Genomic DNA, 17,447 nt, shown 5'->3' with positions numbered 1-17,447 from the left:
GCACGGGGGTGCATTTTTCATGTAAGGTGCAAAGGATTGTATTCTTCCACCTCCTTATAGACCAGCACCACTCATTAAAGTAACGATTCAATTAATATCGTTTCTTCAAGAAGAACACTATCAGTTTAAAGTCGGAGAAACGGGGGTTGAGTAATTTGGTACAAACCACTAAACACTTTAAAAGCTTCCAGGTTCTCACTACATTTCAAAATCAATATTTCATTAACGGGATAGAAAGAAGAATAAAAAAAACTGTTATTCCCGGTTTAATGGCGAAAGTGTCTCGGCTGGATATAACGGGTCTTGAGCCCTTCTCCTTATGGCGTTAATGCTCCGTGGCCACGGAGTGCGCGCTCCTGTGAATGGTGGCCTAAGGTAATGTTGCGGTGTGAAATACGACGTCCCTGTATGGTACCAACAACAAGACGGGATGTTTTGGATTATGTCATGGAAAGCATAGACACCACATAACTCTAAGATTAAAACGAGTCCAGGGTTTTATGAGTGACATTTTAAGAAAAAGTCTTTCTCGTATGGAGTGGATACGGTGTATTTGTAATCGCAACGCGTTTATGGGAACTGCGATTACTCGGATTTTAACACTCCTGCTGACCAATATCTGTAATCAACCTGGAAACTAATACCAAAGTACAGTTCTACTACATAAAATGTTATAGGCCTATAGATTGCGTCTTGTTTATAAAATAACTAGTTCAAAATATAGCATTGCAAAGCTATTTATTTCATACATAAAAAGTCGAAAGAACACAATATTCCGCTTATCTATGCATAAGCTCGGAAAACGTGTCCAAGAGGAGCCATGATTTTATTTAAATAAGAGGCCTATAAACTGTTATGCGTAACAACAGTGACGCCTGCAGTGAAACAGCGGATATTACAACAAATTCAGCGCTATAAATAAATTAGACAACGCAGCTTCCAGCTACAATCCGATGGACAAAAAACATGTAACAAAAAGCAAATATGCATTGAAACATGTATATCTATTTGCAATTCTTGGCGTGAATGTGTATGCTTAAAATGTAATTATGCACTTAGGCTATATAAAGGCCTACATGCACATTTTCCGCGAACTGTTTATTAACAGTGTATGTGTAAAACTTAGAAAATTTTACTTTGGCGATATTGATAGTCATACAATCACGTCGATACCGTATAATTTAACTTAATTGAAATTTGCCGCTAGGCATTTAGTTGTGGTATCAGCCTGCCTATGAATATTTAGGGTATGAATAATTGTAAGCGCAAATAAATACACGCAAATAATTTCCTTTAATTAAGTAACAAAAATCTTTAAATACTAAATATTTGGGTAACTGTTGAGTGAATCTGTTTGTTTATTAGTAATTTGAATATATGAATAACCAATAAAAACAACGTTATCATCGTGAGATTAAAAAAATGCATGCCAGCAACAAAAACAATAATAATGATAATAATAAAAAATAATTTTAAATCGTTTTCAGGAAACCAGTAACTATTGTCGGACTAATCTATATCTTCAATTCATATTCTACCATAGACGGTTTCAAGAAACCGACATGTAAGAGTCGAAAGCTTGATTTATTTATTTTTTTGTACTTTTAATAGACGCACCTGAGCGACAGGGGGGAATGCAAAAAATAGGAAGCAATTAACATTCGCAAATAGCAGGCAGGTTCCCTGCAGCACCAATGAGGGGGGCTTGCTGTCAAAATGACGGAAAAACAGGGAAAAGGCGAAGCGGGAAAATAGAAACAGATACGCGATAAAAACGGTATCCATATATTTTCCGTAACAAGGTGATAATTTCCTGGTCACGCGCTTTGCCTGGGGTCCTATATTATGGGAACAATTAAAAAATGCCACCTGGACTAACGTATAATCTGTGCATATAAAAAGATATTCACTTACCATTTACCTGTATATCATTAAAGGTAATTAGCGGCAGGGGGGATCCTCTCTTAGCGCCCAGTCGAGGTCACGTGCTTGATGAGCTTCTTTAGATGGACGCTGCACTTTATCGCTTTATTAAAAGCGCGCCTGTTTTTCACGTTCCAGTTTATTTTTAAGAAGCGTTTCTTCCGGGTATTCGGAGCATCACGATCAATCATTTGATTAATCTAAGATTTTTGGGACAATATTTATTGAGTGTTGCCTTCCTAATGTTGCTTTTGTATTAAAATGTAACCTCTCCACTGACTTACGAACTAACTTTGCTATTAATGTGAATTCTTATGCGCGGACAGATATGATTCAAGCGATTATTGTTATAATTATAATGATAAAACACTGCCTGTAGTGTTTATATGCAATGCATCTTCCTTGAGTGGTAATCCAGTCCGGAGTTGTGTTATCTGAAGTCGTTCCCAGGGCACGAGACTAGGCAAGATACTAATGCGTAGTGGTGCACAAAGACATTCAAATGTTATAACTCAGAAACGCCAATTCACATCAGCCCCATATTTTATAGTGCAATTCAGCCACCTAGTATGTCGATATCATTCCCCAGAAATACTTTTATAATGCCAAACACATTTTAGATTGCACATTGCAATCCCAAAAAATATCATTTTCACATCATTCAGGTCAATATATTTTAAAATGTTTACACCTTTCATTCAATACCCCCTTGTGAAAAAAACAGCACACTCACAAAAATGACATAAATTCTTTAATTTAACAATACAGCCTTTATCGATTATTCACCTCAAGGGAATACTGGGAAAGTGCCAGGGGTCTTTACGTTTCAAAGTTTTTCCTCCCTTGTGTAACCAGTAGGATGTGGGGTCTCGTCCCATCTACAGCGAGTGAATGATGGTGCGGTTCCTCAGCTGCTGGACGTACTCCTTGGCCATGTCGAGGTTGGTCTTCTGCTCCACCTTCGGGGGCAGTCCCTCTACCAGCTTCACAAAGTAGTGGCAGTTTACTTTGTCCATGATCCCAAACCGGCCCCTACCATGAATCCTGATGCGTTTCAGATACTTCCCCTTCCCAGAGAAGGACTCGGCTGCCAAGCAGACAGACATTGACTTAAACCCTGTACATTTGTATTCAAACGGCACATTGAACTGCTCAGTAAATCAGAGTATATCAATGAGGAAAAACTACCTGCAAATCAATAATTCAGACACATTATTTATGTGAACAATCCAATCCACTCGTTCCATATAAATCTAAGCAGGATGTTTTTTTGCCTGTCAGACATTTGTAAAGAAAATTTTGTTAGTCCCCAGAGATTCAGGATGATGGTTCCCTCCATAATTCTGCAATAAATATTTCTACCATTTTCAGTTCCACCCAAAGTCTTAAATCTCTGAACTCTCAAATCATACCATAAGCATGCTTTTAAGGGTGGTGGTGGGTCTTTTACCAATGGTAAAATGCGTCAACCCCCAATACACTTACCGACATATAAATTGGATCTGTACTCTACATTGTGGTTTTTAACAGCCATTTCTTGAGCCTCTAATAACACCTGAAATTGAAAAAGATGCTCGTATAAATATGACGGCTAATTAATGCAAATAGGACTCAGCTTCAGGGAGAAAATGGGTGCAGCGGCCAAACTGGTGGAAATGAATTCAACTGAATACGTAAGAAATGTTAAAGCGTCACGTACCTCCTTCATTATCTTGGCGCCCTTTTTATCACTGAATTCAAGCTGTCCGAGGGCCTGGTCTATAGTCATCCCTCTTATCTATACAACAAAACAATATTACCCAAAATATTTCTTATGTGTGAGCAGAGTGCACGAATATAAAACTTTAAATTTAATTTCACTATACGATAAAGCTAAATGGTATGCGATTTAGTTTGGATGGAAGAAAAAATGCACTTACCAATTTTGCTAGATACCACATCTTATCCTTACTGTACTTTATTTGGTATCTGCAATGATGTATCTCCTAGGTAAACAAATACGTACAATTAGTAAAATGATCTTGCAAGCTTAGGCATTTAGACGACACGAGGCAAACCTGTTAACAATCGGAGATCGTACTTTACAACGATCACCCAGACGTTGGTAATACAGCGCTTAAAACTCACGGCTGGTCTGCGTGGCTCTCCTGGTAGCTGGGGAGGGTAAACTATACGATTCTTTCTCTCCCAGTTTTTGGCATCTACCGTTGCGGTTGTGTGGAAGTTTGCATGATGGAGACTGCTGAATGAAGCGAGTAACCTGAAAAGCAGTGTAGGAGGTGGATCAGACTAACAAGTGACGGAATCCAAAAGACACAACGACCTTCAGGAAAAACCTGTAAAATCATGCCATATATCGTTACGTTTTACGACTCTAAACTGAAAGACAAATACGTTGTCTTTCATTTTTCCTATTGCCACCTATCATAGGTCACGAACACAAGCCACTTAATTAACTTCTCTTTACCTTGAATGGATCTGACGCGCAAAGTTTCCAATGAGCGAGAACCCTAGAATAATAAAGAAACCGTAATTTTAAATGCACTACAAATATACCAATGTATGCAGAATTATTCTTTAAAAAAATGATATTGGCCGTACCCACTCCTGCCACACTGGAGGTCGCCATGTTACATCTTTTGACACAAATCGCTTTACGGCAAAGTTCTGTACTTAATTACAAGTAGAGATAAAACAATACTCATGCGCAATATTAAAAGCGCAAATGAACATGGACATGTACAATGTTAAAGAAAAGTACTGAATAATATATAGTTCAGTATTTGTTTCCCCATTTTCAGTTTAATGATGCTATTGATTATTTACCTATTGTCCTTTAACGGACACCGTAGTTTTTGCGACGCTGTAAACGTTGTTGCTTTTCGGCACTTTTGCTGTGCGGCATGATAAGCCTTGAAATGCGTGAGAGTGGAAGTGGTGCTCGTTGACGATTTGATAACTGTTACACAGTCGTGAATGATTTTCTTGGCGTGGCATTTTTGGATATTAGTGTCAGAATGCATGAGCGACTTCTTCCGGCTTCTCCAAACTGGTATTGCTCCCGGTCCAGTGACATAAATAGCAAAGGAGTTTTTGGCTTTGCTGCTAAAAACACTATATATTTAATCAGTGTATCCGAATCGTCGACTGCAGTAGTGGGTAAGCACAGTGTTTTTTCTCTGAATGTTTTATTGTTTTCTTTACCCAGCCCCATTGTAGTAGTTAGAGTTCATGTTATATTAATGCAGCACGCACATCATCCATGCTTCTTATCCAGTATAAGGTATATAAGTTTTAAAACATTTAAATGATGTTATATTAGTACGCGTAATAGGTCTTTCTTGATAATAGATCCTTTTTCGTTGCTCTCAGGTGAATTGGCAGGCCACAGAGAGAGAGTATCTGGCTTTACGTTTTGCCACCATCCCGGTCAAGAAAATGTATGTGCAAGTGCCTCTGACGACGGAACAGTTAAAATCTGGGACATCGAGCAAAAGGTTTCACTGAAAGACCATAAAGCTCACCAGGTAACGGATTTCAGACTGCCGCTGTTCAAACGCACATAAAAATAAAAACTGAGAATCTTGCCTGCTGCCTCTTAACTCCCGGTACCAAATGGATACTGCTTCTTGTACTTGTAAAAAGAATCAGCTGATACGATGGTAGTCTGTTTTTCCTTCAGAGCACAATCACAGCCCTCCACTGGTCTCCAGTCCAGAAGGACTTGGTGGTTTCTGGTGATGAAAAGGGCATCATCATCTGCTACTGGCACAACAGGAATGAGACTCTCAGCTTCTTTCCAGAGCCCAGAAACATCTTCTGCCTGTCTTGCTCTCCTCATAATGAAAACCACATTGCAGTGGGGTAAGCTCTGATTCTGGGGAAACCCATGTGTGTGGTGCCACGTGTGGAATCATTGTCACGACGACCACAGAAAATTCCAGCATTGATATTTCCAGTGGTTATTTGACGCCACTGTAATCATAGCTTTGATTTGAAAGCACGCAGATCTTGGCTGTTTCTCAGTTCCAAGAACGCAAAGATCATACTTGTGGTTTTGGCAAGATCGGTCTTGCTAACTTGCCCACCAAGAATGAATTTGGGATCGGTCTCATCCGGCAAGGATGCAGCAAATGTATCCTTGATATTTGGGGTGGAGCTCTAACGGTATCTGGGATTTTTGCCGCCTTCTGGTATTGGAACTGGCCTTCGGCAATGAAATATGACATGAAATGGGTACGCGAGAACACGAGTGTGGTCAAGTAGACATAACGAGAAGCACCCCTTGTATGTTCTGATAGTAATTTTCATTCTAAAGGTACAAAGATGGGATGATCATAGTCATGGACATCAGTAGGAAGAACGAGGTGGTCCATCGCTTAAGAGGCCATGATGACGAAGTCCACGGCCTCTCCTGGAGCCCTCAGCCCGGCGAGGAACTGCTGTACAGTCGCCTTGGGGAGAGCCCAGGTTGGAGAGTCTTGGGGGGGCTTTGCGTCTTTCTGAGTGAAGCACGCAGGGTGCGGTGAGGCGGTTTTTAACTTCTGGCTTGGTCTCCAGAGGCAAGCAGTGAGGTGTCAGCTGGTGGTGAGAGAGGCTGCTATCTCGCTTCGGGGAGTAAGGATCAGACCGTCCGGATTTGGAGCACCACAAGGGGAAAAGGTAGAATAATATTTCAAAACATTAATGTGACGTTTTTAAATAGATCCAGAGCTTCAAGCCTGCACGTACTAGGAGTGCTGCTGTGCTACTTTGAATATTATGGGGTTAGATGTACTGTCTGTCCCCTGACAGGTGTGATGACCCTTAAGCTGCCCTCCCTGAAACGCAGGGGCGTCGGAGTCGACCCAGGAGTCAAGGAGAGACTTTGGCTGACGGTGCACTGGCCCAAGGGGAGGCCGACGCACGTGGTCTCCAGCTGCTTTGGGTAAAACCGCAGCCAGTGTTTCACACGAGTCATTCAAATGTGATGCATTAATTCTAAAGCGAATCTGCTCACGCTTGGCCGCTACATACACAGGTTAATTGGGATCCACTTTGATTTGAAAGCACCTGCAGTTTAAACGTCCGACGATGGTCCGGCCCAGCTGGGAAACGTTCAGGTTTTTTTCGGAATTGGAATCAGCTTTATTTGAGGAAATTCCCAGAAACCTTTTTAAGATGTTTTAAAAAAAAAAACAAAAAAAAAACAACACCTTTGCCTTAATGAGTTTCACAAGTAATTCTCATTGCTCCAGCCAAAATTTCAGAAGGAGCCCCCCACAAAGAGCAGAGTACGGCCTTCCGTCCACTCGCGTTCGCATTTGGGACTGGGATCACCAGACGCAAGTCAGTTCGGGCCTCGATAGCTGTCCATCACGTATACATTACTGTATACTTACTGAATAATACGCTCGATATGGACTGTGGGCCATTGGACGGTCGATAGCCCATTCTCCTACACCTGTTCCACTAAGCCACTGTTCAAGACAAGCCTCTAATTAGTAATCTAATTAAGGAGCTTCAGGGAAAACCCACATACGCAAAGACCCTTTCAGAATAACATTGCCCACCCTTGCACTAAGCAATACACCCAAAAACATTCTACTACACTCACTTTGAGTCTCTCCATTAGTGTATATTACTTAATTTGCATTTTGGACATAAATGCGATCAGATGCAACTTGATCAGGGGTAACTTTATGTATGATAAACATAATAATGCCTGATCTCTCTAGTTTCCAGTCGCTTTTTCCAGCTGCTTTTGAGTTCCTCTTGGTCCTCAGGTTGTTTTTTTTTTTTTTTTGTCTTCCATGCCTTAATTTTTGCACTTTAGGGGCGAGCTGGTAATTTGGGATCTCGTCAAGTCGGGCAAGCAGAAGTGGAGCCTGCTAGGGGGGGCGGCCGACATCCAGGCACACAGCCGCATCGTCTTCAACATGAGCTCCGTGTGCCTGGGGGGGCACCAACTCCTGCTCAGCACCTCCATGGACAGGGAGGTGAGAAGGCCGGGACCAGGACGTGCTTGGCAGATGAACATGCCTGTTGCATCCACAGCATAAAAGCTACACAACGTTAATGATGAACTTTAAGAAATCAGTCCGATTATTGAACAGATGGTAAAAGTTACCCTTAAAAATCAACGGGATCGTGTCGCCCGTACGATGTCACATGGGCAGTACTAAGTGGATTCATGTTCAAATTCACAAGTGAAGATCCATATGTGTCCTACCTGTGAAACTAACTTTTTTACACAAAAAAAACATGTTTATGTTCCTTCTTTGAACTCCCTTGGGATTGGTTACTATTTTACTGACTCATTAGAAGAGTAGAGTTTTTAATAAAGTCAAGCCTTTTTCTGTTGTATGTCTTATCAAAAGCTAATCTTAGCCATTTTATTTAGATAATTGTAACTGTTGGTAAGATTTTAAAGTTTTTCCTTTTGGGTCATTCAGTTTGTTTTAATGCCCCTATACTCTCACCTTATATATAGCTCTAGTCGCTGCCATGGCGTTAAGCATCAACCTAGCTAGCTAAGCACTTTGCTGCCCTCTGGTGGTAATACATTGTTTTTTTTTCTTGTTTTTGGGATAATTGCTCCTCAGATTAAATGCTGGGACCTGGAAACCCTGGAGTGCTGCTGGACGCTGCCCACCCTGGGGGGCTTCGTGTACACGCTGACCTTCTCCCCGGTGGGCACGGGCTGCCTCGCCATGGGGGTGGGGGATAGCATGATCCGAGTGTGGAACACGCTTTCCGTCACCAACAAGTACGACACGAAGACCTTCTGGCAGGGCGTCAAGTCCAAAGTTACCGCCGTGAGTGTCTGGGGGGGGGGGTCGCTCCTCAACGAAGCCGTAAAGTGCCGTGAGAATCTCACATTAACCCCGCCTCTTCCTCAACTCCTCCCCCGCACAGTTGTCTTGGCACCCAACAAAAGAAGGATCGTTGGCGTTCGGGACCGATGACGGCAAAGTTGGCATTTACGACGTTTTCTCAAACAAGTAGGATATTTTTTATCCAAGATCGATGTTTCTCGCGGGGAAAGTATACAACCCGCCTCAAGCGTTTTATTTATGAATGATTCATATTATTTATTATTACATTGTCTTCTATTGTCTACTTAAGTACTTCACGATACGTTGCCAAAAACCTTCTGTGATGGTTGCGCTCGCAGTTGCTACAAAGACCGTAAGCATGGCGGCGTGGATGATGCCGTCGCCTGGCATCAGTAGAAAATATCGTACGCCGTTCAGTGTGCGTCAGAAAAGCGCCCGTCGTAAAACGGGGAGCCTCTGTGCTATTACTCTGCGTGACGCTTGCCGTGAGAGAGCCAGCGATCTCGTTTCGCTGTGCGTTTGACAATAAAACTGACGGACTTTTAGTTTTTTTGTAACAGTGTTTGTTCTGTTTTTTTTTTTTCAAGAATACATATTAACCTCACCTACGTTGTCATACTTTTCCATGTTCGTTTATTTCTTCTTGTGTGGGTAGCGAATTCAGCGTCACTGGCTTTTCTACCCATGTGGCTTGTTTGAAGACACTAACTCACACTACTTCTGCAGGCCGCCGCAGATATCCAGCACTTACCATCGCAAGACTGTGTACTCGCTGGCATGGGGTCCCCCTGTCCCCCTTCTTCCTGGTAAATAATTTAAAAGCAGCGTACAAAGAAACAACCTCCACCCCCCAAATCCCGCAATTGTAATTTGCTCCTATCCTGCTGGCTCTGACAGTAAATGTTATGCTGCCGCTGAGACCTGGATTGGGTGGTGGCACTTTTTAACGAGCATCTTTCTGTCTGTCCCCAGGGCCGGACGAGCCCCCCTTCAGCCTGTACAGCTGTGCTGGGGAGGGCGTCATCTTCCAGCACAACCCCTGGGGGCTGGCGGACGAGGCCGTCGACATCGACGGGATCATCCGCAGAACCAACAACATCAAGGTAAGTCTGTGGTGGTGTGGCGGCTCAATGGTTTTGGACATGACCAGAAGGTTGTTGGTTCAAATCCCGGGGTCGGCAGAGTGACGTCACCACTGAGAGTTCTTAGCAAGGCCCTTAAATCCCCCAGTTGCTCCAGGAATCGTCTGACCCTGCTTTTTTTCAAACGTACAACATAAATATGTTAATGTACGTCTGTCACTTTGTACCTTCATACATTCAGGCCTTAGAACCTGTCCACAGTATGGTGTTTGTTTTTTCTTCAAAGGGGGGGTGGGTGTTGCAAAGGTGTTTACTGTGTTCACTGTGTTTACTGTGCAGCACAAACTGTCCCCCCACACGGATCTCAACTGGAAGCCGGACGGCAAAGCACTGGCGATCGGGAACGAGGATGGGTGCGTAGTGATGCAGTGTCCTGCACCCCCCAGCCCCCGCCATATTTCCATGGTGACGCCCTCTCCGCGCCCCCCAGGTCCGTGGACGTGTACCAGGCCCCATCGCTGCGGCTCCTCTGCAGCGTGCAGCAGCACCACAAGATCATAAACGTGCTGCGTTGGCACCACGAGCACGGCGGGCAGTCTGGCATGGCGCACCTGCTGGCGTCGGGGTCCAGCAACGCCGTGGTATATGTTCACGACCTGCGCGCCGTCATCGGTGAGCCTTTGCCTGTCGCTGCTGCCTCTTAGACGCCCTCCGACCCAGACTCTCCCTGTCGCTGCTCCCTATTAACCGCCCCTCACACTCTGCTCAGAATCCCCCCCCGAGAGCCCCGTCCTGATCACAGAGGCCTTCCGCAGCCTGGCAGGACACACCGCGAAGATCACTGGCCTGGCGTGGAGCCCCCACCACAGCGGGCGCCTGGTGACCGTCTGCTATGACGGTACCGCCCAGGTCAGTCACCACTGGGACCGGGGGGGTGGGAGGGGTTGCCCAGGCCCCCTTTACTGGACCCCTCAGTGCCATTTATTCACGTCTCAGAATTCTCCTCTATGTCTTTTTTTTGTGGACATGCATATGTGTGACCAGGGTGGGCTGATTTTTGGGCTGTGGGAGGTGACTCTGGTGCTCAGGGGGAGCTGGAGAAAGCTGGGGGAGAAAGACGCATCGACCCGGGGGGCCGCATCACACCGAGCGGCTGAGCTCGTGCCTCTTTCTGTAGTCCAATAATAAGTTTAATAAAAATTATTGAGTTGCTATAACTGTGTGGCTCAGCAGGTCAGGCCTCGCTGGTCCAAATCCCAGTGTAGAGATTTTGCCATCGGGCCCCAGAGCGAGACTCTTAACCCCCAATAGCTCCAGGGACTGGCTGACCCTCTTTCACAGTTATACATCGGTTTAGATAATGTCTACTTCATGAACGTAAATGTAAACCCGGTTTGTCTCACTCAGGTGTGGGACGTTCTGGGCGAGGAGCCCGTGTGTAACTACAGGGGCCACCACGGCCGCCTCCTGTGTGTGCAGTGGTCCCCGGTGGACCCAGATGTGGTCTGGACCGGTGGCGACGACTTCACCGTGCAGGAGTGGACCGTGTCCAAGCAGGAGCACACCAGACCCCCCCGAGGTGAGCCATTGACGCGCTCATACCCCCGAGGCAGAGTACGCGACCTCGGCCCAGTGTGCCTGAAGGCAGAACACCTCCCAGCCCACTGGGGCTAATTAGCGGTTAGTGGTGTGTGCCGTTTATGCTAATACCGGCGCACCGCCAGAGGGGAGCGTGATATTTAATAGAGGGCAGAGGAGAAGTATTTAACTCCAGAAATGGCCTGTTTGTTTGTATCAGTGGCCATTAAGGCGAAACTCTCGCTCTAGACTGTTTGAGACCTTTTGGCTCAATCCTCATACTCCGCTAGCGATGCTTAGCATATTTGCCACAGAAATTACTTTTGCAGCGAGTTCATTTCTGGTCATGCCGTTCGCGTCGATCCCAGCTCTTAAGGCCAGGTTTGTTCGACCTGGTAAGGTGATGTCGTCAGCATCACCCACTCCCATTGGTTGACGAGCCCGTTGCCTGGACGACGTGCAGGAAGTTAGCGCAGATCCCTCTGAATGGCCCTCCCAGGTAAAAAAAGCATGGACCTGGAGAAGAAGAGGACACTGCAGCCCAAAAGCAAAAGCAAGAAGAAGAAGCCTGCAGATAAGGGGGCGGCCAAGATGGAGGAAGCGGAGACTCCCAATGGGCAGGAGCAGAGAGGTGGAGGAGAGGGGCCGTCAGACAACGACGACGCTGAACGTGAGGCCCTCGACAAGCTCGCCCTCCTGGGTATGGAGCCGTCTGTCTCTACATTTTACATTTACAGGATTTCGCAGACGCCCTTAGCCAGAGCGACTTACATAAGTGCTTGAGACTCTGCGATGAATTTCCGATGCTAGCTCAATAAGGACCCAAGCTATGAATACCATCTGTCTGAAAACTCCGTTGAGAAGTGCAGAATTATTATTATTATTCTTATTATATATATATATATATATATATATATATATATATATATATATATAAAAAATAAACACACACACACCAGAAAAGAGCCGAGTAAGAATACAGAAGTACTACGTCAGGTATTTCTGAAAAAGGAATGTTTTGAGTCGTCGCTTGAAGACATTCAAGGATTCAGCTGTTCGGACATCTAGGGGGAGTTCATTCCACCAATTAGGTGCCAGGACAGAGAAGAGCCGAGATGTGTGTCTTCCTTGTGCCTTGAGGGGAGGTGGGACTAGTCGAGCAGTGCTGGAGGATCGGAGAGATCTTGGTGCAGTGAGGGGTGTGATGAGGTCCTTTAGGTAGGCTGGTGCCAGAGAATTTTTGGCTTTGTATGCGAGCATCAGTGTTTTGAATCTGATGCGGGCAGCTACAGGAAGCCAGTGGAGGGAGCGCAGCAAAGGAGTGGTGTGGGAGACCTTGGGAAGGTTGAAAACAAGACGAGCAGCTGCATTCTGAATCAGTTGGAGGGGACGGATGGCGCTCAGTGGTAAACCCGCTAGAAGCGAGTCTCTAGCACAGCTCTGCCCCTCAACTCTGAAACGTTCTGCGAGGTTAAGTTGCGGAGATGATGGTAATAATTAATGTTTTCATTTGTGCCTGTGGTCAGAAGGTTGCTGGTTCAAATCCCGGGGCCAGAACTGTGACTTCATTTCTGGGCCCCTGAACAAGGCCCTTTCTCAATTGTACGAGGATAGAAACGTTTGCATAAGTAAATATAATAATTGAATTACACTGTGCATTCAGTGTAATCCACCCAACACTCTCCTTTCCCCTCCTAGCAGTGAAGGAGCCCACTGGCCTGGCAGACAGAGGCATCCCGGAGAAACTACAGAATGGAGTGAAGCCTCCTCCCTTCACCAAGAAGGAGAGCAGGGATGACAAAAGACGAGAGAGACCAGGTTCGTCCCCTGGTGCGAGTCTCGAGAGTCACATCTGATGTCGGAAAAGCTTAAGTTTACTTGAATCAGTTCTTCACTGCTGTGTTTTAATTAGTCGTACAGACTGATGGTGGCTTTGTGGTGAGCGGTGAAATTTTCCCTCTAACTGCTGTCCGCAGAGACCCTCCTGAAGAAGAGGAAGGGCCGCTCCATCCTTCCCCTGAGCACCTCCATGGACCACCGGCCCAAGGAGGAGCTCCAAGAGGACTGCTTGACCCTGGCTGCTGTCAGGCACTCGGAAGGTCGGACCAGCTCCTGAGCCAAGCTGAACCTCTTCGTCGAGGTCCCCTCTGGGGTGGCCATGCAGTTAACGCCCATTGTCTGTAAATAACCTCCTACTGTCTTCCCTAGCAGTGCCCAGTCAGTGCCTACCTGGATCGGGAGAGCATCTGCATCTGGGCCTGTTTGGGGACAGGCAAGCCCTCTACAGGATGTTCCAGGAAGAAGGTGAGGAAGCTAAGGGTTGCTAAGGGTTGGAAGAAGCTCTTTTGATCCCTTGTGGATAACTCTCTTTTGATTGGACAGGGCAGAGTCACGTAGAGGGAGGTCACTATGATTCTGCCATCTACCTGCTGCTGTGGAAGGGGGACATCGCGGGGGCACTACAGCTGGCTACCGACAGAGGAGAACTCACTGACCATCTGGTCTCCATGGCTCCCATGGGTAGGACATCAATGGTCATTCAAAACATCCGATTCTTGGCTTCCATAATCTGGGAAGAACGTGTCATTTTCCGGTGAACCGGTCTTTTGTGAGCAGACGAATCAGACCCCCACCTCTTCTCCTCTTAGCTGGTTACCAGGTGTGGTCCAGGACGGTGGAGGCCTTCGTCAAGCAGCTGAGCTTCCAGGAGCAGTTCGTGAAGGCCGCCTCGTATCTCCTTTCCATCAACAGAATTTACGAGGCCGTCAACCTTCTCAAGTCTCACAGCCTTTACAGGTCAATGATATGTGGAGCACTAACAACTACAACATCATGTACCAAGTAGCAGAAATCTAGAAGGACCACAAGGGGGCGCATGTACATTAAACCTTCTAGTCAGTGTGGGAGAGACCTTAGACTAACCCTTACACACCTGCTTCCAGGGAGGCCATAGCATTGGCTAAAGCCAGACTGCAGCCTGAAGACCACGTGCTCAAAGACCTCTACACTACGTGGGCAGCTGTGCTCGAGAAGGACGGCCATTACTCCACCGCCGCTAAGTGGTACGTGACGGAAGGCTGGTCCACCTCAACACTTCTCATGACTTCCCATGACTGTCAATATTTATTTTTACTTGTTAAGTTCCTTGGAACCTCATGGGCCTTGATGTTGTAGCTACCTCGCGGCAGACTGCCCATTCGAGGCGGCAAAGGTCATTGCCAAGAAGGGGGACGTCGCCTCGATGAAGACCGCCGCCGAGCTGGCGCGGATCGTGGGGGAGAAGGAGCTGGCGCACTCCCTCGCCCTGAGGTGCGCTAAAGAGCTGCTGGCAGCTCAGGATTGGCTGGGGGCCCAGGAAGTGCTAAGAAGCCAAGACAGCTTATTGGTCAGTTCCAATGTCTTGCCACACCCACAGCGGGACATCGGTACCACTTTTCTTGACATTGTGGTACTTCATTCAAAATTTTCAGGCTGAGAAATTTTGCAACTTAAAGGAACTTTTTTCATGTAAACTCCTCCACCAATAAGCCAATCCTGATCCACAGGGCCACCAGTTATTGTTCTGCACCAATGAGCTGCTTGTCGTCAGACTGGCTGGAACCAATGGGATGGGGCCAAGCTGCAGCCCCACCCACAGCTGGTCGGTGCCTCATGCCCAGAGCTTCCTTGAAAACGTGAAGGACGTGTGGGAACGGGAGTTTGGCGTCTCGCCCGACGACGCGGAGAAAATACGTGCCGTCCGCAGCCAGCTTAAGGCGTTAGAAAATCCCTCTGTGGCCAGCAGTGTCGCCATGAAGCAGGTAAGCCTGCATGTCGGAAGCTTAAGAAGCTGAAACGGGATGCGGTACAGAAGCCCGAAGGACTTTTATTATGGTAACATCAGTTATCTGATGCAGGACTTTTATTATGGCGGCATCAGTCACCTGATGCAGGTGTTGAAAATGGCGAGAAGAGTATCGATTGCACTTTGTGACTGTCTGTACCCTCTTCCTTTGACCCCCCCCCCCCAAGCTGCTGTTCCACATGTCCCTGGACATGACACACTGCGTGCTGAGCTGGTTACTGGGAGACTGGGGGGCGGGGCTGGAGGAGCTGCTGAGGGCGGTGGCTAGAAGCAGGGAGGCGGAGAGCTTCTGTCTGATGTCTGATGTCTGTCAGCTGTTCTTTCCCCAAGGTGAGCTTATCCCAGGCATCTTGGGGCACCTGCCAGTCCACAGGGCACACAGACACACACACAGACACACACACAGACACACACACAGACACACACACAGACACATTGTCGTGCCTATCTAAATGGGGATCTTTTATTCATTTCCATAGGAAAAACCCTAGTCCCTTTCACGACACCCTTAACCCCTACCATGCCCAAACTTTAACCAAAAGTAACCAAACAAGACTTATGGCATTTTTACATTTTTGATTCGCGTTTCCACATTTTTTTTATATATATATATAAAATTGAGCTTGTTCAAATGAGGACCTGAAAAACGTCCATGAAAGTAAGGAGGCTTCGGGTTTTACCACCCAAATATGATCTATGCAAACACACCCACATGCAGCGGAGGCTGGATTCGAACCTCCAACCCTGGAGGGGTGAGACAGTGGTACAGCCTTCGTCCCTTTAAACAAACTTTGAACAATCACTAGATCTAGTGGGTATATTTAATAATGCAGATGACTTCAGGGACTTTGCAGCACCAAAACCCCCGCGAGGGTAAAACTGACTGATGGGGTACTTAGGAGGGTAATTAAGAGAGCAGTCTGACTTCCTGAGAGGATCGGTCTGTTTAGCCTGCCTGTTGAGTGATGTGTATAAATGTACCGGTTTTCAGGCATCGAATCCATCTCCCAGTACAAAGCCAAGCTGGATCCCAGTGACGAGCAGGGCGCAGTCGTCACGAGGGGCCTGGAGGCCTTCCTGAGCTACGTGCAACTGTATGCAGTGTGGTGGGCTACCAGTGGTAGCACTGCGACCTCTGCTGGGGCTCTTCTGGAGAACTGGCTGGAGGGAGGTCCGGATGTGGAACCCGGCCAAGAAGTGGGACCTAGCCTGGGCTTCTGCCAGACCCTGCTTTCGGAGCCCCATGCCTCCCTCCAAGCCACGCAGAGAGCTATAGCCGAGGTTCAGCGGAGGCTGTCCAGCATGGTCCAGCAGCACGCGCAGATCCAGAAGTCCCAGGCCACCGCCGGGGACTCCGAGGGCGGAGAAGCCGCTGAGCAGAGGTGCTGTGTTAGCTAATTATCTTAAAATTAGCATTTAGCATCGAATTAGCATTTAAAAAGTACTAGAGCTGCCAGTCTGAGATGAGGTCCCAGTGGCCCTCAGTATTCCCGTCTCCCTTCGCCTTCAGCTTGCTAACGTTAATCCTTTCTGCGGCTCTTATGTGGCCACACTGTGCCCTTATCCGGCTCAGGCCTGAAATGGTCTCTTACCACTTGGGTTCTGGTTAACAGCTCGGATTCCCTGCCAGCCTTGATCGCCCGGGTGTCGGAGCACCATAAGGAGCTGGCCGCTCTGCCTGACCACCTGAAAGTGAGTCTCGTGTCGGGCTGGAGCCTCCGTTCTGATCTTGACGGGAGGGTGAAAGAGGTCAATGACTAGAGTCTCTCTTCCCCCCCCTTTTCAGAATATTCCGTTCCCCGAGGTCGTCGAATGCTGCCTTGTCCTGCTGTACATGGCCAGGACTCTCCACAGTGTCCCTCCCCAGCTGACGGACCAAGCACTCCAGCTGCTACGCAGACACGGACATGCTTTTTACCCCAAAGCCTCCCAGAATGCCTTAGCAGATCGCCAGCACTGCTCTGCCCTTATGACGCAGACCAGTAATGTCTAAATGTCCTTTTTTAATTATGACGACAAATCTATGTTTAGTATGAGCAGAATAAAATTGTAGAGGGGGACTGTCAGCCTGGAGGCCCCCTCCTGCCCCTGGAGGGGGGGGAACGTCATCTTTGTGCAGAATACACTTTCAGAGTGTTGAAAGGCATGAGTGTCCGATTTTTATATCAATCCACCAGTAGAAGCTTCTGTTTTACGCCTATG

At 46.8% G+C, this 17,447-nt stretch overlaps 2 protein-coding genes across 4 annotated transcripts; one reads left to right on the top strand and one right to left on the bottom strand.

Moving 5' to 3' along the window:
• Positions 1-2,661: 2,661 nt before the first annotated feature.
• Positions 2,662-4,611, bottom strand: mrpl22 (mitochondrial ribosomal protein L22). The gene is made up of 7 exons (XM_048997655.1): positions 4,525-4,611; positions 4,391-4,433; positions 4,051-4,183; positions 3,843-3,908; positions 3,623-3,700; positions 3,409-3,478; positions 2,662-3,010 (listed from the first exon to the last, which is right to left on the bottom strand). The coding sequence occupies exons 1-7, from the start codon at positions 4,550-4,552 to the stop codon at positions 2,802-2,804; spliced, it is 627 nt and encodes a 208-aa protein (XP_048853612.1). The 5' UTR covers positions 4,553-4,611; the 3' UTR covers positions 2,662-2,801.
• Positions 4,612-4,801: 190 nt separating this feature from the next.
• gemin5 (gem (nuclear organelle) associated protein 5) lies at positions 4,802-17,387 on the top strand. Of its 3 annotated transcripts, none has more exons than XM_048997611.1 (28): positions 4,802-5,082; positions 5,296-5,450; positions 5,606-5,787; positions 6,242-6,393; positions 6,484-6,585; positions 6,718-6,850; positions 7,739-7,901; positions 8,508-8,720; positions 8,821-8,906; positions 9,468-9,547; positions 9,714-9,844; positions 10,163-10,236; positions 10,314-10,495; positions 10,593-10,732; positions 11,231-11,402; positions 11,901-12,101; positions 13,103-13,219; positions 13,378-13,500; positions 13,610-13,705; positions 13,784-13,921; positions 14,050-14,197; positions 14,344-14,463; positions 14,576-14,786; positions 14,947-15,201; positions 15,413-15,575; positions 16,237-16,627; positions 16,859-16,937; positions 17,032-17,387. In XM_048997611.1, exons 1-28 carry the CDS (start codon positions 4,941-4,943, stop codon positions 17,236-17,238), a joined length of 4,356 nt encoding a protein of 1,451 aa, XP_048853568.1. In that variant the 5' UTR covers positions 4,802-4,940; the 3' UTR covers positions 17,239-17,387. The 3 variants fall into 3 exon arrangements, with proteins under 3 accessions (XP_048853568.1, XP_048853567.1, XP_048853566.1); XM_048997610.1 differs by having other exon boundaries at positions 13,100-13,219; positions 13,613-13,705; XM_048997609.1 differs by having other exon boundaries at positions 13,100-13,219.
• The last annotated feature ends 60 nt before the right edge of the window (positions 17,388-17,447 follow it).

The sequence above is a fragment of the Brienomyrus brachyistius genome, unplaced genomic scaffold (assembly GCF_023856365.1).
Source record: "Brienomyrus brachyistius isolate T26 unplaced genomic scaffold, BBRACH_0.4 scaffold35, whole genome shotgun sequence".
Taxonomy (NCBI): domain Eukaryota; kingdom Metazoa; phylum Chordata; class Actinopteri; order Osteoglossiformes; family Mormyridae; genus Brienomyrus; species Brienomyrus brachyistius.
This window is presented reverse-complemented; position numbering and strand designations above follow the sequence as displayed.

Excerpts from the sequence above, each read along its gene's own strand:
- mrpl22 (XM_048997655.1), bottom strand. The coding sequence starts at position 4,552 with ATGGCGACCTCCAGTGTGGCAGGAGTGG. Across the intron at positions 4,434-4,524 it reads CTCCAGTGTGGCAGGAGTGG|GGTTCTCGCTCATTGGAAAC; the intron begins GTACGGCCAATA and ends TTATTATTCTAG. Across the intron at positions 3,479-3,622 it reads GCGCCAAGATAATGAAGGAG|GTGTTATTAGAGGCTCAAGA; the intron begins GTACGTGACGCT and ends TTTCAATTTCAG.
- gemin5 (XM_048997609.1), top strand. The coding sequence starts at position 4,941 with ATGCATGAGCGACTTCTTCCGGCTTCTCCAAACTGGTATTGCTCCCGG. Across the intron at positions 8,907-9,467 it reads TACGACGTTTTCTCAAACAA|GCCGCCGCAGATATCCAGCA; the intron begins GTAGGATATTTT and ends CTACTTCTGCAG. Across the intron at positions 14,787-14,946 it reads GAAGCCAAGACAGCTTATTG|GGCCACCAGTTATTGTTCTG; the intron begins GTCAGTTCCAAT and ends CCTGATCCACAG.